The 27,515-nt window shown below is 36.2% G+C and overlaps 1 protein-coding gene across 1 annotated transcript; it reads left to right on the top strand.

Annotated features, from left to right (window-relative positions):
* Nucleotides 1–364: 364 nt before the first annotated feature.
* On the top strand, nt 365–20,855 carry LOC131676022 (uncharacterized). Its single transcript, XM_058955147.1, has 8 exons — nt 365–784; nt 8,463–8,756; nt 8,815–9,078; nt 9,144–9,209; nt 9,268–9,342; nt 9,454–9,513; nt 20,271–20,393; nt 20,661–20,855. The coding sequence occupies exons 1-8, from the start codon at nt 365–367 to the stop codon at nt 20,853–20,855; spliced, it is 1,497 nt and encodes a 498-aa protein (XP_058811130.1).
* The last annotated feature ends 6,660 nt before the right edge of the window (nt 20,856–27,515 follow it).

Genomic DNA, 27,515 nt, shown 5'->3' with positions numbered 1-27,515 from the left:
GCTTTGTTCATTTCACGCATTTGTTAACCTTCATTCTGAGTTAGCGATGAATGAATGAATGAATGGAACGTAGAGCCCGACAACCGGCCTTCACGTTCCATCAAGCGCGCCCTCACAGCACTGTGCATGCGCATAATTTGCGTTTTCCGCATGCTAGCGTCCAATCAAGCGAATCCCTCGAAATCTTGCCCAATTGCATTGAGCACGTTCTATGATACCCGTAATAACAGTTCAGGTGACATCCTACTGATTAAAGATTACCACATATCCTTTGAGATTGACAAATGGATCGGTTTCGAAGGGGTATATAAAATTGTCTACCTGCTAGCTAACATTCCAGTGCTGGCCAGTTGACATTCTCGCGATGAACTCGGCGTGGAAGGTTGTTCTATTTGTGATCAGTGCGTGCCTTCGTGGAGGATCGTCCTTCCCCCATACTCAAACAGTGATAACTCAAGTTCCGCCACCTAAAGTGATTTCGGTGAACAAAACATCGATCTCGTTGATTGATGGCGATTTGAAACGTATTGCCACCATCGGGATTTTATTCGGAGCCGTTCAGGGCGAGGCCGAAATGGAGAAGAAACTCAAACGGCAGCTGATGGATCTAAGCAGAACCTACAATGTGACCAAGTTTGAGGTGAAATCGCGCAAAGTGGCCGCCATGGAACGCACGATGGAACGGGATAGGATGGCCATCGGAATTTTGAACGGGGCGTTAAATTTGGCAACCAAATCGATGACCTATGAGCAGTACAAACGTGAAATGAGTAAACTTTCGGAGGTAGGTGGCATTGGAGGTTTGGTCAGTTGCGATTTGTTATAGTTTTGGAAGCGTACTAGAGTGTGAATAATGTGAATCTAATCGAAGTGGAACAATCTAATCTGAACAATCGAAGCGGAAAGTTGATCTTGAACGATTGTATCATTGGTTGTGCTTGAAGTAGAATTGGTGGTGTCGGCTTTTATACACGGAGTATTAACATTTGGCATGTGAATTCGTTATGACCATAATTTGCATAGTCCCAGAAAAACGAAAAAACGATTGAAATCATAAGACAACACCAGCTTGATATTAAAATGCAAGCAAAGCGGGGGCAATTTATGTTCCCTTGAGTAACATCAAAAATAAGCAGTATCTTCGCAGAATTTCGAGAAGTGGGAATCTAGACTGATTGACATTGCCAAAAAACGTGATTTTTTTAATTATCGAAGGTCAATATGAAAATTGTGACGATTATCTAAGAAAACTCAGATACCAAATTTTACATCATTTAGACGATTTTGGATTTCTTCACACTTCTATTGAAGTTTTTACCAATAATGTTTCTAACGAAAAAATGTATTTTTGAGACAAAATGTCAAGAAACTTAATGTTCCTGTATTTTCTTCTGATTCCGGAATAAGGAATCAGTAGCGACTGGTTCAAATGGTATGTTCCCATGGTGATCAGAGATTGGTGCCTTGCCATGATTTTTATTTTTATTACTTTCCTGATGGGAAGTATTGGTAAGGTTAGAGATAAGGAAAATAGCGACACGGGAGTATTCTTCACTCCAAAGCGAATAAAAGACACTTCGCGATGAGCGGATATATTAGGGACAGTGTGTGTTCACTGATTTAACCTCCTAAAAAGAAAATATTTGTTTTAAGTTACAAAATGAAAAATTACTTTTTGGAAGCCATAGTTCACTTTATAACTCTTTTTACGGCAGAAATTCTAAAGATCGGTCGTCGAGACTGCAAAAATATTGCTGTGTTTCTCTGTAAACGACTTGGCTCTCGGAACTTCCCAGCAAACCCTAAAGCTACACTCAGCACGGTGAATGGCATGTTCGGATGCAACCCAACAGCGAATCTTGTGCTTTATCCAACTTATCGACAATGGTAGAACTGGTTCTGGACCAACGAAGTCTGGCACAGCGCACGCTCCAGCCAATTCGTCCGCCCATCAATTTCCAGTAATACCGGAATGTAGAAAGCATTTGAAATCAGGCCCGATGAGAAAGGTGGTCAGCCGGGGTAATTGCCCTAGGGCCCGGGTCCTATTTGGGGGCCCGCATTTTGTCGTAAAAGTAAAACTGAATGTGTTAAAGTGTCTAAATCGGTTAAAGCACACCATAGTTATGACCATTTCAATTTGTGGGTACCCTCGTTGGTCTGTTAAAGGTGTTTTTTTGTTGGACACATAACTGTTAATGGATCGTTTTATATTTTCTTTTCTTATGGACCGTTTTGTAAATATCCATGAACCATTTTTACATCTTCTATGGACCATGAAAAATTATTTAGCAAACATTTTCATCAAATTTATGGAACTTTTTCTGACATTTTATTGCTCCATTTTGTAATACCGTGGAACATTTTTGTCGATATAATCGAACATATCGACGTGTTTTAATGTACATTGTTAATATTCTATGGATCAATGTCAGTTAATTTATGGCACAAAATGTATCATTTTATGGAACATTTCCAATATTTTTATGGGGCATTGGTTGATTTTTATTGCTCTTTTATTACTATTTAGTGCTCTTTTACGACCATTTTATGGTTCAATTTTACATAATCTATGGATCAAATCACCCTTTTTTATGGATCATTCACACTGTTTTATGGATTTTCAGTTTTGTTTTATGGAACATGGACAACTTTTTTATGGATCATTTTACAATTCTTTATGGATTATTTTAAATATGTTATATGCAAAAGTACATTTTACCAATTTATTTTAATAACTTAAAAATTTGAACTCATATTGTGGATACCTTAACTTTATTATGACGTTTCTTAACCCATTATTTCATGCGCAGAATTATCCATCGTTTAACGTGTATTTACTGTGGAATTTTGGCATCTAACTGCTTTATTATTGCACTAATGGGATCTTTACACCTCATATTTCATTGTGAAACAAGACTGCTGTCGTTTTTTGTAAATTTATTTACATTTTTGAACCGTGTATAGTAGGGGCAAATGGCGGCTGAAAAGTAAGCAATACATTTAATTAGATTTTATTGTTGGAATTCGTTCTAATAATTCCATTATATGACAAAACGTTCCCACCGGTATAAAAGAAGTGTTGTCTATCAGAAAATCCGAAGAAATATGTGAAACAACTTAAAATTTGTTGTTTTTATTTAATCGTTCGAAATTTTTTGTACGAGATATTTTCATTCTCAAAACCATTTTAAGCGGTGATTTTATTTTTCCCATAATCTTTGATACATTTTTTGACGGAATTGAAGATATCACTGCATTTGGCTCACTTTTTGAAACGCCTGGGATATAATGGGTTAAAATAAACGTTCATACGGTTGTTGTCTAGTTTATGTACATCGTCAAAATTCCAAGCTTTTATTGCTTGAATCGATGGAATACACTACAAAATATTTAGAAACCAATTCGAGCCGTTCGTTCCTTTGATGGAGGTACCGGCTGTTGATTTGGAGACACTAGGCGCGATTGTTGTTTAGTTAATATTTGTTTCTGTCAGATCCATAGATATTGGTTTTGTAGCCGTTTGTGGTTTGGCATAAGATAACAATATGCTGTTTATGGTTATAGTAGGCGGACTTTTCTTAGCTGCTTCTGAGCAAGGTTTTCCGTGGTGCAGTGTCTTTTTGCAGACTTTGCACATTTGAATCTACCCTGTTGTCCCATTTCCGGTTGATATGTATGAAATGGTTACGTATGAAGGAACACCACGGAACAATGATAGGAATACCCGGAAAAATGCTCCTCGAAATTTTAGCTGTTATGGAATCCACTTCTCCGTATTTTGACATAAACTTTTTTGTCTTGATGTCAGAAGTCGCGATCATAAATCATATAAGCGCACCTCTCTAGATCTGCTGTTTATTTATATGGGGATGTTGTAGTTAACGTTGTCGTATTCGTTAATTTGCTTCCTGCAAATGACTGCTTGGTTATTGTTTCACATGGTGCATGGCAGATTGAGCACCATCTGCACTTTTAGTAATTGTTACGCTTCCCGGGTAGCTAGTCTTACAATATATTTTCAGAAATAGCAACATAATCCGTCTGCAGTAGGGCTAGTTCTTACTGTGTATCTATAGTGGAAAAATGTTTAGCTTCTACTTGGCGAGATGAGAAGGTAGACTGGTAGGTAGGCCTTAATTAATAGATAATTCAAATGAATATTTTTGAATTTCTGCATTTTTACAACACGTAAAAGTATCTTTTCCCTTAAAAACTTATTGTCTTGAGATAGAATGGCAATTTTCGCCAATGATTCTAGGTATATCTATAAGAATCCAAATGTTGTGTGCGAAATCAAATCAGTATAATTTGCTTTGTCTACATCGCAGAAGCAAAATATCGTGCTCTAATCTACTGTGTCCAACGTAAACAAAAAATGAGTGACGATTGCAAGCAGAAAGTGGTTCTATTGTTGTTAAACTGTATTGCTGTGCACTTTCCTAGATGCCCCTTAAAATCACCTGTTCGAGAAGTGAAAAATTTACTAAAAGTACAAGTGAAGCTAAATATGGTGAATATTTTCACCCTACAATTTCACCATATTAGACATAGCGTACTGACTATGTTCCAGACCAATAATTAAACAGATGCGTTTGTTTCACGAAACGAAATATATCGTTTAATATGGCACCGTGAAGTCAGTATCTCTGTATTCATACATGCATAGACACAGTCGAGGTAGAAATACACGATTTAACTTCGTCCGACTCTAAACAACGTTGTTAACCGTTTTGTACACCTTTAACAGGGTACTCGACTATTCGTAAATTGAAAAACTTGTCACTATGGCAATTTTAGCCGATTGGGATACCACGGAATAAGAATCTGTCGGAATTCACCTGTCTGGCAGGCTATCTGTGGATGTGGCAAGATGAATGAAATACAGACGTAATCGGTGGTAATCGAGGATGCTTTGCTTTTGTTTGATGTGTGTTGTTTCTTCTTGGCAACTAGTTATCGATTATTTAATTTGAACAGAAAAGTGAAGCGATCATCTATGAGTCATCAGTTAGTCTTATGATGAAAAGTTGCAGTCTTCTTAGGCAATTCCAAGAATTTGGCTTCCCATATTTCCAAGACTCAACTTAATTTAACGAATAGTATTTTATTACTGGAATAAACAAGTGGAAATTCAAATCCCTGGAACCAGATGAATTCATTCGGCTAGTTTTTCAAAAGTTGGAGATGTGTACGTATATTTAAATCCAAATAATCAAAAAGTGGGGAGGATCGTTCAGGCTAGAGCCTTGTTTTCTCTTGCTGTATGCAAAAGCTGTCTCCACTCCACTCTGTCCATTGCTGCTTGTCGCCAGCCTCGCAGTCTTCGAAGGGTCCGCAGGTCCTCTATCTGGTCGATCCACCGTGCTCGCTGTGCGCTCGGTCTTCTTGTTCCTGTAGGGTCATTCTTACGACGTGTCCAGCCCACCGCAAACGTCCTATTTTTGCAGTATGCGCGATGGATGGTTCTTCCAGCAGCTGATGGAACTCATGGTTCATTCGCCTGCGCCACGTTCCGTCTTCCATCTGCACGCCAGCATAGATGGTACGCAATATCTTTCGTTCGAAAACTCCAAGAACGCGTAGGTCCTCCACGAGCACGAGTCCTCCGGAGTCCAAAGTAGGCGCGATTTCCCGCCAAGATCCGTCCCTGAATTTCTCTGCTGGTATCATTGTCGGCGGTTACCAGTGAGCCCAAATACACAAATTCATCGACAATCCCGATTTCGTCACTGTCAATCCGAACTCGGGATGGGAGGTAAACATTGTCGTCTCTAGAAGCTCTTCCTCTCATGTATTTTGTCTTCGAAACGTTGATGGCAAGTCCAATCCAGCTGGCTTCAGCTTTCAGTTTGATGTGCCTTTCCGAATTCGCATCAAAGTTCCGTGCCATTGTGTCAATGTCGTCGGCGAAGCCAATAAGTTGGACGGACTTCCTCAAGATTGTGCCACTCGTGCCTATCCCCGCTCTCCTTATTACACCTTCTAACGCAACGTTGAACAGCAGGCACGATAGACTATCACCTTGCCGTAACCCTCTTCGAGATTCAAAGGGACTCGAGAGTGTCCCTGATATTCGAACAACGCACATCACCCGATCCATCGTCGCTTTGACTAATCGTGTTAGCTTATCCGGAAGCCCGTACTCGTGCATTATCTGCCATAGGTAATCTCGATCGATTGTGTCATACGCCGATTTGAAATCGATGAACAAATGATGTGTGGGCACGTTGTTTTCGCGGCACTTCTGCAGAACCTGCCGAATCGCGAATATTTGGTTCGTGGTGGCGCGGGAAACCATGAATCCCACTTGGTAGTGCTCCACGAACTCCCTTGCAAATGGTGCCAATCGGCGGCAAAGAATTTGGGAGAGGACCTTGTAGGCGGCGCTACGTAGTGTGATCGCGCGGTAGTGGCAGCAATCCAACTTGTCACCCTTTTTGTAGATTGGGCAAACAACACCCTGCATCCACTCCTCCGGAAGAATCTCCTCCTCCCAAATTTTGGCGATTACCCAGTGCAGCGCTCTAGCCAGTATTTCACCACCGTATTTTAATAGCTCGCTGGATAGTTGATCTACACCAGCAGCTTTGCGGTTTTTCAGCCGATCGATCTCCTCCTTGACTTCTTGGAGATCAGGGGCCGGCAGCCTATCGTCTTCTGCGCGTGCTCCAAGATCCGTTGCCATACCGCCTTCCTCCTCTGCTACTTCACCGTTGAGGTGCTCATCATAGTACTGCTTCCACCTCTCAATCACCTCACAATCGTTCGTAAGAAGGTTGCCGTCTAAGTCCCTGCACATATCGGCTTGCGGAAAGTAGCCTTTGCGCGAACTGTTCAGCTTCTCGTAGAACTTCGTTTACAGGGCACAGTTGTCCCATCGCTTTGCGATCTCGTTCTTCCTGTTGGCGCTTCTTTCTCTGAAGGACAGAGGTTTGCCTGTTCCGTGCTTGTTTGTAACGCTCCACATTCTGTCTCGTTCCGTGCTGCAGCATCCTCGCCCGTGCTGCATTCTTCTCCTCTATTAACTGCTTACATTCGTCATCGAACTAGTCGTTTCCTCGATTCGGAATCGCTGTACCTAGTGCCGCTATAGCAGTACTTCCTATGGAGGAACGGATCTCCCTCCAGCCATCTTCAACAGTAGCTGCGCCCAGCTGTTCTCCCGTGGGTAGTGCTGCTTCTAGCCGCTGTGCGTAGTTTTAGGGCAACCTCGGCGTCCGGAAGTTGCGCAATGTTGGGCTTTGGCGTTCTTTGGAGGCTGCGAAGTTCACGCATCGTTGGCCGTTGTCATTCGATACGGTGTGCAAGCTGTTTTACCGATTACCGGTCCAAACATTACCTCCCGTCATAACTGAGCGTTCATATCACATATGACGATTGTAACGTCTCGTTGCGAACAGCCGTCGTACACCTCCTCCAGCTTCGCATAGAACGCTTCCTTCTCATCGTCGGGTCTCCCATCGTGTGGGCAGTGTACGTTGATACGGCCTTTGATCCTCAACTTATACATTTTTACGTTGATCGGAGTCGATCCAATCACGCGTTGACGCATCCTACCCAGCACTACAAAGCCGGTTCCCAGCTCGTTGGTGGTGCCATCTCCGAGAAACCGATGAGACTGTTATTCTGTATTTGGATACTTCCGCCGAGGCTTCCGAAACCGATGATGGTGGCCAATGTGGCCAAAGAGACTTTGAATGGCTGTTAGTGACCTAGTACTACAAATCGAAGCAGTTGTGGTCACATTTTGGAAAATTTTTCACCATTATACATTCATTGCAGAATTTATTAAAATCGACATTTTGTGCGTGATCACCCTGTAATTCCGGAACCGGAAGTCGAATCCATTAGAAATTCCATAGCAGCCTATGGGAACATTGCATCTTTCATTTGGGACTAAGTTTGTGAAAATCGGTTCAGCCATCTCTGAGAAAAGTGAGTGAGATTGTGTTCGCGTACATACACAGACGCACATACACACACATACATACACACATACACATTTGCGAACTCGTCGAGCTGAATCGAATGGTATATGTCACTCGGCCCTCTTGGCCTCCGTTAAAAAGTCGGTTTTCAGAGCAATTGCAATACCTTTCTATTGAGAAAGGCAAAAAGCCAGCTTGTTTGTTGTACTATTTATGTGAATTTTGGAAAATATCGTTGAACAAATTTCTGCGTTACGCTTTGTTCAAATTTTGTGATGCGACAAAATCGTTTATGTATCATATAATTATATCTGTACATGCGTATTATAGTTATGCACACTGATGAAACAATCCATTGCTTACTACGATTTATATTTTTATTGAAAGGGTGGATGGTGTGAAGTTTAAAAAAAAATTTTTCGAATATTTATTTGCCCAAATTAATTTCTTGAATATGCACCTGGGCTATAGAATGACCGAATTATATTACCTAATTATATAACCCGACCTACCCGTCAACATTCTTTTCAGCGCGAAAAACAATCACTCGGAACTCGACTACCGGTACTGAAAACAAATCCCGTCGCCATGAACACCAACCAGACCGACTACGACCTGAAGTATATCAAGCGGAAAGTGAACCGGCACATTAATGACATGCGTAAAAGTCTTGCAAATAAAATCAAAGAAACTGTTCAATACTTGGAAAGGAACGATGGTATGGCGAGCATAGATCAGGTGGATGCTGTGGCACTGAAGAAAATTGCTGGAAACCGACTGCCGGACTATAGTTTCTACGAAAGTGTATTCCAGCAGGATTTGGAGGTCAATTTAAGCCCTCTAAATTTATCAATCGCAAATTATAACAAGCGAAATTTTTCAGAATCACATAGAAGCCCTATTCCGTCGTCGACAGGACGATGACGAAGATAACGGAAACGTATACTCGAAGGATAGTAAAGAAAATGCGAACCAGAACGATATTACAGTCACCTTGGGAGATGATGAAGACGAATCGGAATCGGAAGACGAAGCACCACCGGGAGGTCTGGTAGGATTGATCGCTAGTTTGAGTGGTGGTGATGAAGGTTCGGATGTTGGTGCGCTAGTTGGAGCATTGTCAGCCGCCATCACCAATTTGTTTGGAGTGAGGATTTCTTATACTGAACTATCCGTAGCAACAAAATTATAATAAATTTTCTATTGTTACAGCCCGATGGATTAGATGTGCCTGGACTGCTTGGCACAGGAACTGGACTTATCGCAGGTCTACTAGGGGTTTGTTTGCCGTTGTCGATTTATCTGTAGTGCATTCTTGATATCTGATATTCCACAGGGTGATGAAAACTTTGGCAAGGTGCTTGGAGGCTACGTAGGTATTGCCGTCGAAGGTCTTTCGGGCGGAGGAGCTGTAAGCATTTCTTCTGAGAGATGAACCGTAGTGAATTATAGAGTTGTTAATAGAGTAGTTCGTGATTTTTGACGTTTGAATCAATCATTTAATTTTGTTTATCTATTTCAGGATAACAATGGTGCATTTTTTGGAAACTTGTTAGGTGCGATGATTTCGGCATTTAGCTCAGTAAGTCAAAATTTGAAAAGTTTGACGAATCAAAGAAAAAAAAAATGGGAGGTTATCAGTTATACCTACGGATAAGAGAAGGATGGCAGTGAAAAGCAATTATTTCTTATGTATTTTCCATCCCTATTTCTGATACCATATTTATCATTCCTTATTCCTTAATAATAAGTCTTCAATGGTTTTCCTTTATTATTTCGATTAAGGAGGTTTCAATCTTTGGGTAGTTCTCCTCTTATTTACGGGTAAGAATTTTTTTTAATCCCATGTGCATTTTGAATAGCTGTTTCCACACAAGTGAAAAGATTCATATGAAATCCAAAGCCAAACTGGTAGGAGTGTGTATTGCCAAAACGACAGTCACTCACTAATATAGTGATATGTCATAGTAGATAGTACTCTAAGACTAAGGAAGGAGCATACCGCAATGGACCAAAATACTGGTCGCAGTGTTTCGTCTCCTGTGAAAAACCTTACGTGCTAGGAGAAAATTCAACCAAGGTGACTTCCTTTTTTCCAATTCCTTATTCCTTATTTCTTATTCCTTATTCCTTATTCCTTATTCCTTATTCCTTATTCCTTATTCCTTATTCCTTATTCCTTATTCCTTATTCCTTATTCCTTATTCCTTATTCCTTATTCCTTATTCCTTATTCCTTATTCCTTATTCCTTATTCCTTATTCCTTATTTCTTATTCCTTATTACTTATTACTTATTCCTTATTCCTTATTCCTTATTCCTTATTCCTTATTCCTTATTCCTTATTCCTTATTCCTTATTCCTTATTCCTTATTCCTTATTCCTTATTCCTTATTCCTTATTCCTTATTCCTTATTCCTTATTCCTTATTCCTTATTCCTTATTCCTTATTCCTTATTCCTTATTCCTTATTCCTTATTCCTTATTCCTTATTCCTTATTCCTTATTCCTTATTCCTTATTCCTTATTCCTTATTCCTTATTCCTTATTCCTTATTCCTTATTCCTTATTCCTTATTCCTTATTCCTTATTCCTTATTCCTTATTCCTTATTCCTTATTCCTTATTCCTTATTCCTTATTCCTTATTCCTTATTCCTTATTCCTTATTCCTTATTCCTTATTCCTTATTCCTTATTCCTTATTCCTTATTCCTTATTCCTTATTCCTTATTCCTTATTCCTTATTCCTTATTCCTTATTCCTTATTCCTTATTCCTTATTCCTTATTCCTTATTCCTTATTCCTTATTCCTTATTCCTTATTCCTTATTCCTTATTCCTTATTCCTTATTCCTTATTCCTTATTCCTTATTCCTTATTCCTTATTCCTTATTCCTTATTCCTTATTCCTTATTCCTTATTCCTTATTCCTTATTCCTTATTCCTTATTCCTTATTCCTTATTCCTTATTCCTTATTCCTTATTCCTTATTCCTTATTCCTTATTCCTTATTCCTTATTCCTTATTCCTTATTCCTTATTCCTTATTCCTTATTCCTTATTCCTTATTCCTTATTCCTTATTCCTTATTCCTTATTCCTTATTCCTTATTCCTTATTCCTTATTCCTTATTCCTTATTCCTTATTCCTTATTCCTTATTCCTTATTCCTTATTCCTTATTCCTTATTCCTTATTCCTTATTCCTTATTCCTTATTCCTTATTCCTTATTCCTTATTCCTTATTCCTTATTCCTTATTCCTTATTCCTTATTCCTTATTCCTTATTCCTTATTCCTTATTCCTTATTCCTTATTCCTTATTCCTTATTCCTTATTCCTTATTCCTTATTCCTTATTCCTTATTCCTTATTCCTTATTCCTTATTCCTTATTCCTTATTCCTTATTCCTTATTCCTTATTCCTTATTCCTTATTCCTTATTCCTTATTCCTTATTCCTTATTCCTTATTCCTTATTCCTTATTCCTTATTCCTTATTCCTTATTCCTTATTCCTTATTCCTTATTCCTTATTCCTTATTCCTTATTCCTTATTCCTTATTCCTTATTCCTTATTCCTTATTCCTTATTCCTTATTCCTTATTCCTTATTCCTTATTCCTTATTCCTTATTCCTTATTCCTTATTCCTTATTCCTTATTCCTTATTCCTTATTCCTTATTCCTTATTCCTTATTCCTTATTCCTTATTCCTTATTCCTTATTCCTTATTCCTTATTCCTTATTCCTTATTCCTTATTCCTTATTCCTTATTCCTTATTCCTTATTCCTTATTCCTTATTCCTTATTCCTTATTCCTTATTCCTTATTCCTTATTCCTTATTCCTTATTCCTTATTCCTTATTCCTTATTCCTTATTCCTTATTCCTTATTCCTTATTCCTTATTCCTTATTCCTTATTCCTTATTCCTTATTCCTTATTCCTTATTCCTTATTCCTTATTCCTTATTCCTTATTCCTTATTCCTTATTCCTTATTCCTTATTCCTTATTCCTTATTCCTTATTCCTTATTCCTTATTCCTTATTCCTTATTCCTTATTCCTTATTCCTTATTCCTTATTCCTTATTCCTTATTCCTTATTCCTTATTCCTTATTCCTTATTCCTTATTCCTTATTCCTTATTCCTTATTCCTTATTCCTTATTCCTTATTCCTTATTCCTTATTCCTTATTCCTTATTCCTTATTCCTTATTCCTTATTCCTTATTCCTTATTCCTTATTCCTTATTCCTTATTCCTTATTCCTTATTCCTTATTCCTTATTCCTTATTCCTTATTCCTTATTCCTTATTCCTTATTCCTTATTCCTTATTCCTTATTCCTTATTCCTTATTCCTTATTCCTTATTCCTTATTCCTTATTCCTTATTCCTTATTCCTTATTCCTTATTTTTTTATTCCTTATTCCTTATTCCTTATTCCTTATTCCTTATTCCTTATTCCTTATTCCTTATTCCTTATTTTTTTTTTTTTTTTTTTATTTCGATTATAGAGGTTTTAACCTTAAGGTCATTCGCCTCTTCGGGTTAGAAAAATCTCTTATGAAAAATTTCTAACCCTATGTGCGGGGTCGGGATCCGAACCCAGGTGCGCTGCGTACAAGGCAATCGATTTACCAACTACGCCACGCCCACCCCCCCTTATTCCTTATTCCTTATTCCTTATTCCTTATTCCTTATTCCTTATTCCTTATTCCTTATTCCTTATTCCTTATTCCTTATTCCTTATTCCTTATTCCTTATTCCTTATTCCTTATTCCTTATTCCTTATTCCTTATTCCTTATTCCTTATTCCTTATTCCTTATTCCTTATTCCTTATTCCTTATTCCTTATTCCTTATTCCTTATTCCTTATTCCTTATTCCTTATTCCTTATTCCTTATTCCTTATTCCTTATTCCTTATTCCTTATTCCTTATTCCTTATTCCTTATTCCTTATTCCTTATTCCTTATTCCTTATTCCTTATTCCTTATTCCTTATTCCTTATTCCTTATTCCTTATTCCTTATTCCTTATTCCTTATTCCTTATTCCTTATTCCTTATTCCTTATTCCTTATTCCTTATTCCTTATTCCTTATTCCTTATTCCTTATTCCTTATTCCTTATTCCTTATTCCTTATTCCTTATTCCTTATTCCTTATTCCTTATTCCTTATTCCTTATTCCTTATTCCTTATTCCTTATTCCTTATTCCTTATTCCTTATTCCTTATTCCTTATTCCTTATTCCTTATTCCTTATTCCTTATTCCTTATTCCTTATTCCTTATTCCTTATTCCTTATTCCTTATTCCTTATTCCTTATTCCTTATTCCTTATTCCTTATTCCTTATTCCTTATTCCTTATTCCTTATTCCTTATTCCTTATTCCTTATTCCTTATTCCTTATTCCTTATTCCTTATTCCTTATTCCTTATTCCTTATTCCTTATTCCTTATTCCTTATTCCTTATTCCTTATTCCTTATTCCTTATTCCTTATTCCTTATTCCTTATTCCTTATTCCTTATTCCTTATTCCTTATTCCTTATTCCTTATTCCTTATTCCTTATTCCTTATTCCTTATTCCTTATTCCTTATTCCTTATTCCTTATTCCTTATTCCTTATTCCTTATTCCTTATTCCTTATTCCTTATTCCTTATTCCTTATTCCTTATTCCTTATTCCTTATTCCTTATTCCTTATTCCTTATTCCTTATTCCTTATTCCTTATTCCTTATTCCTTATTCCTTATTCCTTATTCCTTATTCCTTATTCCTTATTCCTTATTCCTTATTCCTTATTCCTTATTCCTTATTCCTTATTCCTTATTCCTTATTCCTTATTCCTTATTCCTTATTCCTTATTCCTTATTCCTTATTCCTTATTCCTTATTCCTTATTCCTTATTCCTTATTCCTTATTCCTTATTCCTTATTCCTTATTCCTTATTCCTTATTCCTTATTCCTTATTCCTTATTCCTTATTCCTTATTCCTTATTCCTTATTCCTTATTCCTTATTCCTTATTCCTTATTCCTTATTCCTTATTCCTTATTCCTTATTCCTTATTCCTTATTCCTTATTCCTTATTCCTTATTCCTTATTCCTTATTCCTTATTCCTTATTCCTTATTCCTTATTCCTTATTCCTTATTCCTTATTCCTTATTCCTTATTCCTTATTCCTTATTCCTTATTCCTTATTCCTTATTCCTTATTCCTTATTCCTTATTCCTTATTCCTTATTCCTTATTCCTTATTCCTTATTCCTTATTCCTTATTCCTTATTCCTTATTCCTTATTCCTTATTCCTTATTCCTTATTCCTTATTCCTTATTCCTTATTCCTTATTCCTTATTCCTTATTCCTTATTCCTTATTCCTTATTCCTTATTCCTTATTCCTTATTCCTTATTCCTTATTCCTTATTCCTTATTCCTTATTCCTTATTCCTTATTCCTTATTCCTTATTCCTTATTCCTTATTCCTTATTCCTTATTCCTTATTCCTTATTCCTTATTCCTTATTCCTTATTCCTTATTCCTTATTCCTTATTCCTTATTCCTTATTCCTTATTCCTTATTCCTTATTCCTTATTCCTTATTCCTTATTCCTTATTCCTTATTCCTTATTCCTTATTCCTTATTCCTTATTCCTTATTCCTTATTCCTTATTCCTTATTCCTTATTCCTTATTCCTTATTCCTTATTCCTTATTCCTTATTCCTTATTCCTTATTCCTTATTCCTTATTCCTTATTCCTTATTCCTTATTCCTTATTCCTTATTCCTTATTCCTTATTCCTTATTCCTTATTCCTTATTCCTTATTCCTTATTCCTTATTCCTTATTCCTTATTCCTTATTCCTTATTCCTTATTCCTTATTCCTTATTCCTTATTCCTTATTCCTTATTCCTTATTCCTTATTCCTTATTCCTTATTCCTTATTCCTTATTCCTTATTCCTTATTCCTTATTCCTTATTCCTTATTCCTTATTCCTTATTCCTTATTCCTTATTCCTTATTCCTTATTCCTTATTCCTTATTCCTTATTCCTTATTCCTTATTCCTTATTCCTTATTCCTTATTCCTTATTCCTTATTCCTTATTCCTTATTCCTTATTCCTTATTCCTTATTCCTTATTCCTTATTCCTTATTCCTTATTCCTTATTCCTTATTCCTTATTCCTTATTCCTTATTCCTTATTCCTTATTCCTTATTCCTTATTCCTTATTCCTTATTCCTTATTCCTTATTCCTTATTCCTTATTCCTTATTCCTTATTCCTTATTCCTTATTCCTTATTCCTTATTCCTTATTCCTTATTCCTTATTCCTTATTCCTTATTCCTTATTCCTTATTCCTTATTCCTTATTCCTTATTCCTTATTCCTTATTCCTTATTCCTTATTCCTTATTCCTTATTCCTTATTCCTTATTCCTTATTCCTTATTCCTTATTCCTTATTCCTTATTCCTTATTCCTTATTCCTTATTCCTTATTCCTTATTCCTTATTCCTTATTCCTTATTCCTTATTCCTTATTCCTTATTCCTTATTCCTTATTCCTTATTCCTTATTCCTTATTCCTTATTCCTTATTCCTTATTCCTTATTCCTTATTCCTTATTCCTTATTCCTTATTCCTTATTCCTTATTCCTTATTCCTTATTCCTTATTCCTTATTCCTTATTCCTTATTCCTTATTCCTTATTCCTTATTCCTTATTCCTTATTCCTTATTCCTTATTCCTTATTCCTTATTCCTTATTCCTTATTCCTTATTCCTTATTCCTTATTCCTTATTCCTTATTCCTTATTCCTTATTCCTTATTCCTTATTCCTTATTCCTTATTCCTTATTCCTTATTCCTTATTCCTTATTCCTTATTCCTTATTCCTTATTCCTTATTCCTTATTCCTTATTCCTTATTCCTTATTCCTTATTCCTTATTCCTTATTCCTTATTCCTTATTCCTTATTCCTTATTCCTTATTCCTTATTCCTTATTCCTTATTCCTTATTCCTTATTCCTTATTCCTTATTCCTTATTCCTTATTCCTTATTCCTTATTCCTTATTCCTTATTCCTTATTCCTTATTCCTTATTCCTTATTCCTTATTCCTTATTCCTTATTCCTTATTCCTTATTCCTTATTCCTTATTCCTTATTCCTTATTCCTTATTCCTTATTCCTTATTCCTTATTCCTTATTCCTTATTCCTTATTCCTTATTCCTTATTCCTTATTCCTTATTCCTTATTCCTTATTCCTTATTCCTTATTCCTTATTCCTTATTCCTTATTCCTTATTCCTTATTCCTTATTCCTTATTCCTTATTCCTTATTCCTTATTCCTTATTCCTTATTCCTTATTCCTTATTCCTTATTCCTTATTCCTTATTCCTTATTCCTTATTCCTTATTCCTTATTCCTTATTCCTTATTCCTTATTCCTTATTCCTTATTCCTTATTCCTTATTCCTTATTCCTTATTCCTTATTCCTTATTCCTTATTCCTTATTCCTTATTCCTTATTCCTTATTCCTTATTCCTTATTCCTTATTCCTTATTCCTTATTCCTTATTCCTTATTCCTTATTCCTTATTCCTTATTCCTTATTCCTTATTCCTTATTCCTTATTCCTTATTCCTTATTCCTTATTCCTTATTCCTTATTCCTTATTCCTTATTCCTTATTCCTTATTCCTTATTCCTTATTCCTTATTCCTTATTCCTTATTCCTTATTCCTTATTCCTTATTCCTTATTCCTTATTCCTTATTCCTTATTCCTTATTCCTTATTCCTTATTCCTTATTCCTTATTCCTTATTCCTTATTCCTTATTCCTTATTCCTTATTCCTTATTCCTTATTCCTTATTCCTTATTCCTTATTCCTTATTCCTTATTCCTTATTCCTTATTCCTTATTCCTTATTCCTTATTCCTTATTCCTTATTCCTTATTCCTTATTCCTTATTCCTTATTCCTTATTCCTTATTCCTTATTCCTTATTCCTTATTCCTTATTCCTTATTCCTTATTCCTTATTCCTTATTCCTTATTCCTTATTCCTTATTCCTTATTCCTTATTCCTTATTCCTTATTCCTTATTCCTTATTCCTTATTCCTTATTCCTTATTCCTTATTCCTTATTCCTTATTCCTTATTCCTTATTCCTTATTCCTTATTCCTTATTCCTTATTCCTTATTCCTTATTCCTTATTCCTTATTCCTTATTCCTTATTCCTTATTCCTTATTCCTTATTCCTTATTCCTTATTCCTTATTCCTTATTCCTTATTCCTTATTCCTTATTCCTTATTCCTTATTCCTTATTCCTTATTCCTTATTCCTTATTCCTTATTCCTTATTCCTTATTCCTTATTCCTTATTCCTTATTCCTTATTCCTTATTCCTTATTCCTTATTCCTTATTCCTTATTCCTTATTCCTTATTCCTTATTCCTTATTCCTTATTCCTTATTCCTTATTCCTTATTCCTTATTCCTTATTCCTTATTCCTTATTCCTTATTCCTTATTCCTTATTCCTTATTCCTTATTCCTTATTCCTTATTCCTTATTCCTTATTCCTTATTCCTTATTCCTTATTCCTTATTCCTTATTCCTTATTCCTTATTCCTTATTCCTTATTCCTTATTCCTTATTCCTTATTCCTTATTCCTTATTCCTTATTCCTTATTCCTTATTCCTTATTCCTTATTCCTTATTCCTTATTCCTTATTCCTTATTCCTTATTCCTTATTCCTTATTCCTTATTCCTTATTCCTTATTCCTTATTCCTTATTCCTTATTCCTTATTCCTTATTCCTTATTCCTTATTCCTTATTCCTTATTCCTTATTCCTTATTCCTTATTCCTTATTCCTTATTCCTTATTCCTTATTCCTTATTCCTTATTCCTTATTCCTTATTCCTTATTCCTTATTCCTTATTCCTTATTCCTTATTCCTTATTCCTTATTCCTTATTCCTTATTCCTTATTCCTTATTCCTTATTCCTTATTCCTTATTCCTTATTCCTTATTCCTTATTCCTTATTCCTTATTCCTTATTCCTTATTCCTTATTCCTTATTCCTTATTCCTTATTCCTTATTCCTTATTCCTTATTCCTTATTCCTTATTCCTTATTCCTTATTCCTTATTCCTTATTCCTTATTCCTTATTCCTTATTCCTTATTCCTTATTCCTTATTCCTTATTCCTTATTCCTTATTCCTTATTCCTTATTCCTTATTCCTTATTCCTTATTCCTTATTCCTTATTCCTTATTCCTTATTCCTTATTCCTTATTCCTTATTCCTTATTCCTTATTCCTTATTCCTTATTCCTTATTCCTTATTCCTTATTCCTTATTCCTTATTCCTTATTCCTTATTCCTTATTCCTTATTCCTTATTCCTTATTCCTTATTCCTTATTCCTTATTCCTTATTCCTTATTCCTTATTCCTTATTCCTTATTCCTTATTCCTTATTCCTTATTCCTTATTCCTTATTCCTTATTCCTTATTCCTTATTCCTTATTCCTTATTCCTTATTCCTTATTCCTTATTCCTTATTCCTTATTCCTTATTCCTTATTCCTTATTCCTTATTCCTTATTCCTTATTCCTTATTCCTTATTCCTTATTCCTTATTCCTTATTCCTTATTCCTTATTCCTTATTCCTTATTCCTTATTCCTTATTCCTTATTCCTTATTCCTTATTCCTTATTCCTTATTCCTTATTCCTTATTCCTTATTCCTTATTCCTTATTCCTTATTCCTTATTCCTTATTCCTTATTCCTTATTCCTTATTCCTTATTCCTTATTCCTTATTCCTTATTCCTTATTCCTTATTCCTTATTCCTTATTCCTTATTCCTTATTCCTTATGCCTTATTCCTTTGTATTTTGTATTTCATATTTCATATTTTGTATCTTGTGTTTTGTATCTTGTGTTTTGTATTTTGTATTTTGCATTTCGTACTTTATATTTCACTTCATTTCTCATTGTTCAAGTATCCCATGCACTTTTATTTTTATTGGTACTATTAAATATATATGACTTTTTTATAATTGGCTTTCACTTTTCAATCCATTTTAATACAATCATTCTTTATTGCATTGTATTGATATTATTTGATTCTTCGTTATATTTAGTATTATTCCATTACTCCTGCAATGTAATTCTTTATTTTGCGTCAATTTTATTTTGGTGCTTTTGCTTGGGTTATCTCGTTTTCCCATTGTTATAGCTATATTTAATTTTTTATAACATTTGTAGAATTCCTTCTTATTTTTTCCTCATTTTTAGTTGTTCAATATTTAATTATTACTTTATTATTACTATTCTTAGTATTATAATAGTATTGTTATTCATTTCTTCTTTATTACCTTCGGTATTATTTCGTATTTGTTCTATTTTTTGTTAAAAACACGAAACGATTGATATTCAAATGTTATCAACATTTTCAAAAAATTCTCTTTTCGTTGTTTATTGTTTTCTTTTTTCATAATTTTTAGTTTTTTTGTTATGTTTTATAATTTGTCATGTTAACAAAAATGGATGTGTTGATGCGCGAATGCATATTTATTTTCTTTAGCTTTAAAATCGACAAATTTTGATTTCAATTGTAAATTGAAATCAAAATTTGTCGATTTGAAAGCGAAAGAAAATAAATACTAAAGTCGAACATCATATCTACATTTTGACATTTGCGGCCAACTGCCAACCGTACAACCTACAATGTTATCTATTCTATGTGGCTATTACTCCAATGCTTGTCTCTATAATGTTACTTTTCATGTACAATCTTTCCAAAAGCCTACTGCTCGTTGTTGTTTCGCGCGAAAAATGCAAACCTCGAGATAGGATTAAATAGTAATCTGACAAAGACACCGGCATAGAAAAGTGCATATAATTTACGATCAAATGATGAAACCATAATCGTTGGTCGGCATCGCCGCTTAATTTTTGTTGCACTACCACAGTGGTTGGTGTGCAGGGAACGCCAACCTGGTAGGTACAACATCATCAAACAGGTGGTGCTGGGGTCAGCCTGCATCATCGCAAGGGAACCGAAGCGCACACTGTTGAAGCAATATGGCAAGAGTGAAATTGAATACTGCTTTTGATGCAGATTATTGCGTATATTTGCTCGGGGGCAAACTGTAAAAACGTGCAGAATTGTTGTACTGTTAGGCAAAAAGGTGTGTTTCGGCACCTTTCGTTTGGCCGTCTTACGATCAGTCATTATGAGCGTCGAAGTTCGATTGATTTATGTAAGAATTGGTTCTTCGTGTCACAGTTTGAGCTATTTGCCAAGATGTGTTAAAGGTTGGCTCATTCCACCTTGTCTATTTCAGGACCCGGACGATGAAGATTTACCGTTGAGACCGGAGTTGTTTATCAAAAACTTTTTCTCCGGACTCCAGGACGCGAAGCGAAAGGGTGATCCTCCAGCGGATGGGTGCGGCGATAGCTGCAAGGTGAGTAGAAACGATACCCTTTTAAGTGGGTACCGCAATCGAGATGGCGTAAAATAGAAATAACTCTCTACACTCCAGTATGTTGCTATTTCCAATTAACTTCAGCTTAAAAAATTAAAAAAAAAATGTCGCGATGGCAACACTAGCATTCTTCAAATTAATTAGAACATGTGAGATAAAATACCGTCTTACTTCGATTTTAACTACATCACTACCTAAAATGAGATTACACTCAATTAAATCGCCATTTCCTTACTATCCCCACAGGGCTCCGACCTGTTCGGTTTCATCGGGAACATCGTGTCATCGATCGTCGGCGGTGTGACCAGCTTGGTGCTGAATGCATCCCTCGGCTCGTCAGGTGGTTCATCGCAGGGCTCGGTCGATGCTTCCGGGGCGTCATCGGCGGGCAGCAGCGCTGACGATGGGTGCAAGCATCCCTGTCAAACGACTCCCCATTAGTGTCGGTACTTTTCCACCAGACCCCCCCCCCCCTTATGTTCATACATATTAATAAATGTTGCGGCGAAAACCTACACCCCATGGCGCAGTGTGATTTAATATTACCTCTCGGACGGAAAGAAAAAGTGAAAGTCAAGGCAATATTTGTTTGTTTTTCTTTTATTATTTTCTGTGGGTTCACCTGGCTTGGCAAAAACCGCAAACCGTCAATATTTTCGGTCTTTGTCCATAGCTGTATTGGCGAGCGTTCGAGCAGACCTTCGCGTTGAGTAATGACGCTAGACAACAAACCGCCGCACCACTCGGACAGGTGATGCTAATAGTTCTCACCTTCCCGATTCAAATTGACAGCGACAGTCAACTGAGACTCAAAGTAGCTGGATTGCTTTTGTGCAACAAAACGATATTAAAGTGCCTTAGTGTCCATATGTTGTGGTCCCGAGCTTGGCCTACTTAACTTGAAATCGACAATTTGGCGGCGCAGTGTTGTGCAGCTGTGCTCGAGATACGCGTGAATGCATTTTCGATTAATCTACGTTCAAAACAAAAAAAAATACTAATGACTAACAGCAATTCTTTTAACATTGGACGCAATTTGCTGGAGAAATGCAGCAAAAAAAGTTATTGCTATGGACGGAGGACTGACAGACAGAACAACATTCGTAATAACTTGGAAGGCGGCGAACTGTGTGTGCGGGAGTGAGTCGAAAAAAAGGTGTAAATGCATGTACTTTGTTTAAGTAGGCCTTTTTTTCCTCATGTTTGTATGTATAGTTACATCAGTCCATTATACGCCTTCTGCCGGGACGGCAGAGTTGATTGAATTGCGTAAAATAGGGCCTACATTTCTAGCACTGTAAGCCTACTGCGCTGTGCGGCAATTGTTTACCTTTTGTAGTACTGTTACAACTAGCCAACTGACCAACTGACCAAGAACACTTGATTTCTGACTGAAAAAGAAAAACGTGAAGCATTTATTTTGACAAGATTGATCTCTCATCGGTCCGTTGATTGCAGGTATTTTTGTTTAACTAGCAATACGAATTGTTTTTAAATCATAACAATAATACTACTGCAATAGAAATGATACTTAAAATGTACTAGGAAAGGCGTCCATGTGTGCATATGTAAGTACGGTTGTCGATTTTTTCCGAACGCGCACAAAGATATGATGTGGTTCCATTCTTTTTTCTCTACATTTATTTCTTTATTAAGAAGCTCAGAAAAGTCCGCTACAGTTGATATTCTAGCAATCTCGCTCATCAGTAGGCAAACACTATTTTTATAAACAAATTCTAAACTTCCAAATAATACATAGTAGAAATATAAACGGTGCTTGGTGACTGCCCTGGGGGACTCCGGAACTCGCAGTGGAAGTTGAGGTTATGAGTCTAATTTTTCTACTGCCATATTCTTGCGTATACAGCGCTTTTATCAGTGGAGATATTTGCTGTTGTTGCTTGAATCTCAGTCACGGTTTCCGCCATGCCATTACCAAATCGATTTGCTGTGCGGACCTAGTTCACAACTTTATGAACACTACTCATAAAATAAAACGTTAAATCGTGATGTTCATCATATCTTTTGGAACATTATTCACACTCCCACAATGTGACGTGAACTGATTCATGATTTTTTACATTTTTTGACATGATCTGGTTTTTGTGGATGTTAAGTAGTTCACAAAATCAAAACATTTTCTCATGAATCCTTTCAATCATCGTGAACTAATTCGTGATTCCTAATATATCAGCCACGATTGAATATCCGTGCTCGTGAAATAGTTCACACAATCATGAAATCTTATTAATAGAAACGTGAACTTGTTGCAGTTTAGTTTTCTACATGAGGTGGCTGTACCACCTTATTGACCTTCTAGGGTTGTTTTCGTATTGTCTCCAGAGGAATGCCACGCGGGTGAACTTTTTTTTTATGCTTTTTACACCAAAATTTACTGAGCGAAAGTCGTTAAGGCGGCGGTCAGCTATTTTCGTCCGCGACCCTTATCACCTATTTTTATAAACTGATTCATAAGCAGTGCTATCTTTGAAAATGAACCGCCTTGGTTATGAGAGCTGACATTTCTTTATACTGAACGAACTAATTTATTTGTTTGTTTAGTGTTTATGTGACCAACTAGGAAACAAATCTATTGGGTCTTTAATGCGCGTGGGGAATAAGCATGGGCTTATCTGAGTGAAGTGAGTGAGTGAGTGAGAATTACAACGCCTGGTGAGTACTTATTCTTAGCTCAGTATACCAATTATCAATTCTCAACCCTCATACATAATTCAAAAGTCATGAATTATGTATGGGGGTTAAGAGTTGACAATGGTATACTGAGCTAAGAATAAGTACTCACCAGGCATTGTAATTCTTACTCACTCACGCGACAAGAAGCTTATCCGATGTCCAACTTTTTCGAGATAAAATGAGTCGCAAAATCTCCGTCTGCACAAATAGCGTGAGAATAATTTTTTTGATTTTGTCCTTTTCACCGGAGAAGGTGATAACATTTTAATTTCGTGGAAATCAATAAAAGCGTCAAAATTTACACTTAATTTCCAAAAAAAGTTGCAAAGAAGTACGATAGATTGATTTTTCATGTTTTGGAATAGCGACAGCAAGGTAGCGAGCACAAAAAGGATACCGTGATAAACTCATTCGTTAATTCTCCGGCGGGTTTATTCATCTGGAGAAATAACACGATGTATTTATCCGGAGAAGTTGTGTGGGTGCCAATAATTTTTCGTGTGAAAATGGGAGTTTTTATTGTCGCAGTAGTAAATTATCCGGACGCTTTTACTAATATGAGTGATAAATGCACTGCTTGGTACTTACTATTTAAAGACGGGGTGTGTTTGATACGTGCATGACATTAATATCGTTTAGGAACGCAGCATCGATATTTTTTCTGTTTCGAAGACTCATTTTAAAATCGCAACGTTTACTCAAACGAGGTGGAAAATTTCACGGGACGTTACGGGATCTCAATATGCTTGATATAATACCTATAAAGGACCATTTATAAATTCTGCCACGCTATTAGAGGGAATACCTATGACAAATAGTGACATAAATGGGATGGGGAGCACGTCATGTACTTTGACGCAATCGGCCGTTTTACGCACTATTGTACGATGTATATATGAATTACCATAGAACATGGACACTTTTGCATGCAGCGGCAGTATTGTGTTTCTACAAAAAAAAACTGAAATCATTTGGTTCGTATTAGACCAAAGAGATAAAGAGCGTGGTAATATGAGAGAAAGTTAGTTAGTATTGGGCAATATTTGCGTGACATAATTTATGAATGGTCCACAATATCAGTTTTAAACTCGTTGTTTAAGGTCCATTTTATATTATCGACAACACTCCCGACGGCTATCCAGAGTTCAAGTTGATTTCGACGAAACGAACTCTCGATAAGCGGTTACCCAGTGTTTAAACGCCTTACATCTAGAACATTTACGTATCTTACAGCCAATAAACTATTCAAAATTTTTATGCACGAAAACATATTTACAGTCGCATCGTTTGCTTGAGGCGAGCCCTGACTAACAACCCACCCACTACCCAATCCGCAGTACTTATGGGAGTGTCAATAAGTTAAGTTACGTAAGTATCACATCAACACTTCCGTTCTCGTTTCCCAAGTTAAGGAAAAGATGGTCGTGGTCCTGTAATGGTGGTTTTCAGGCGAAATTCTCGCTTGGACTGTATCAATTGTTATTCCCAAACAGTGCTTCTCAAGTAGTCTGGCTGGAAATGAGTCATCAGTCTGCAATCTACGAAGTATGCCGTGCTTAATCAACGCAAAGGTCACTAAGCGAAAGTCGTTATAAGCAGAAAACAAGCAAATGGACTCACTTTACAAAAAACGGACGACACAGCTAAATTACACTTGAAGACCAGACATTTTTATTAATTTAATTTAATTTAGCTTTTTTTGGGGAAGGGGATTACTTTAACAGAAAGGTACAATTTTGCTTGCGCAGTTTATTTCGATGACATCTTCCTTTTTCGACACCGCGTGGTGTTTCGTTGCGGCCGTGTTGCTTGTTGGTAGACATGCAGTAATCTGGGTGGAGATGCGGGGCGATCATCAGCGGTCCTACAGGAGAGAACGCAGCTAGCGTCGGGCGATGACGATGACAATGAGGGTTCTTCAGCAGCAGCAATTCAACTGGTTTTTTAAGGAGACCGGATTTGTATTGACCCGGGGAGTGACACTACATGCACTATTCACATGAGTGTGAAGTGGACCCCCATGGTCCAACTCGGACCACATTTTTATTTTGCAATAGAAGTAACCAAACTCATTTCAGTATGTTCCAATCTAATTTAATAAGCTGTTAAGAATGGTAGACTTCAGTCACAAACAGACCGAAACCACGTCGACTGCCGGAAGTTGAATCTTCGTATTTAGATTTTAGGTGGCACGATTCCAAGATCACCGCCGCGGAGAAGTGGCCCGCGTCGTAGTAGGAAACCGCAAAAAATCAGCTATTTTGACCAATGTTACTGCCATGGCCGAAAAAGAGCCACCATCTTCAAATACATCCGCTTCGAGTGGCTGAATTCCGCACTTCGTGAATTTACTTTTAATATTTTACTCCGTAGCTCCAAGTTTTCTTTCTGATAATATTAGGAAGTTCGAAGATTGTCATTGGTCGACCGAGATTCATTGTCATCCAATTCGAACAATGAGCGTTAACAGCACATTTGAATGGACCGAATACAGATACATTCAAAGGCTGTAATCGATAGCTGTAGTGTGAAGAGAACTACAGAACAATTATGCCATTAGCCCGACGGAATTCCAATGTGGTAAATGATTGAAGCGATTCACAATTATCAAGCAATAGGAGCACTGGCGAATCTTTTGAAGCTCGAGGGAACTTTTTGAAGTGTGTCAGGAAATGAACGAATATTTCGGCATTCAACGATTTGTTCACATTTTGTTCCGCGCATGTGGGCTAGTTCCTGTTTTCTGTTTCAAATTGATAACTAATTCGCTCGACAATATCCATGCATCTTTCAATTTGACAAACATTGTGATTATCTTGCGAAAAAAAGGTCCAAATTGAACCATCACAAAAGGTTCGAATTGGGCCAACGCCTCTTTTACTCTTCTTTCATCGATTTAGCGAACACAGTTAAAAGCTTTAAAAACAAAATATCAGATGAAAGATATTATCCAGCGGTTTCAGAAACACAGTAGTTTCTTTGAATCATTTTAATATTGACGCAAAAAAGATCTTAGCTACATAACAGATAAACTTTACAGTACCGTTTTTACGCATGGGCACACTGGGCCAGGGTCAGGGGCCCCGGGCTTTTAGCGGCCCCCAACTTAGGATGAATATAGAATCATTCAGAAGGCTATGTTCCAAAAAATAGTAGCACTTAATAGTTTATAAGTCTTTAGCGTGTGGGTAACCATGGGTCAAATTCGCACATCGCACCTTAACCCATGTGACGTTTTAAGACCATCAGATAAACAAGCGGAGTGATGGTAGGAAACGAGGCACTGTATGACCAGGGTGGTATTGGACCAATTCATACGTCAATCCAACATTTCGATTGAAGTTTTAATTCATTTTGAGCAAAAAAATGAAATATTTTCCAAGCTGGAGCGGCAACCGACAAAGTGGCAAAATTTTCACAAGGAAGCTGTACAGAAAGTGGAAGAAGAAGATGTCGAAATTCGGTATACAATCCTTGTTTAGCAAGCGATCCGCGCATGTGGCAAATTTTCATTTCTTCATCACATCAGGGATTGTGATTGAACAAATCTACGTGAAAACCTCTAAAAAGGACTTCTTTAGTTCTCACGATACTTTCACGGCTAGATTGGGCATTTTCTACTATGCCGTCGTCTGGTATAGAACCAATTACGTTATTTTTGTACGACACTCCGCCTTATTAAAAATATTTTAGGCCGTCAGAATTGGGAATCAGAATATGCTGGTTCAAATTGAACGTATCCCGTAGGTAGTTGAGGATTTGTGCCTCACGCCTGCGTGCATTCGATATGTTTCCTATTTCGACTGTTTTACATGACTAGTAGAGAAATGAATTTTTTTAACTCAAATTTTTCGTCATTTATGTTTGGGTTTACATTTTGTATAATATTACAATCTAAGTGAAAGCTATATGCATTTGCTTTTCATCTTTGATGAGCTTCGTTGGTAGATGGTTGCATTTCTGGTCGATTATGAATTAACTTCTAATAGTTGTGGTAGTGAATTATTGAAATGAATTCTTGGGCCTTTTTTTTAAAAAACACACATCTACAATGAGAGACTCATTGATTACTTTCTCTTTTGTTTATAATTCGATCGCTTTAACATGTATTCTTCAACTCTTTGCATACTATGCTAGTAAACACCACCGTCTTGCAAACTGTATTGCAAAATAAGAGAGAAGTGACGCCGTAAAAATCAAAAGAGAAAAGTAAACAAAAAATTACTCATTGTAGATATGACGTTTTGAATGAAAGCTCTGGAATTGTGTTTCTCACTTTAATAGGTTCGAGTAATTTCGACGTTTCGCTGTATTTATTTGATTACGTTACAATGAAGGTACTTTGCACTTTCGAAAGGTGATAAGGCTAATTATTGTTATTATTTTTTTCCTTCGGTCTCTTTCTGT

Source organism: Topomyia yanbarensis, chromosome 1, assembly GCF_030247195.1.
Source record: "Topomyia yanbarensis strain Yona2022 chromosome 1, ASM3024719v1, whole genome shotgun sequence".
Lineage (NCBI taxonomy): Eukaryota > Metazoa > Arthropoda > Insecta > Diptera > Culicidae > Topomyia > Topomyia yanbarensis.
The sequence above is the reverse complement of the archived record's forward strand: the minus strand, read 5'-3'. Positions and strand labels throughout refer to the sequence as shown.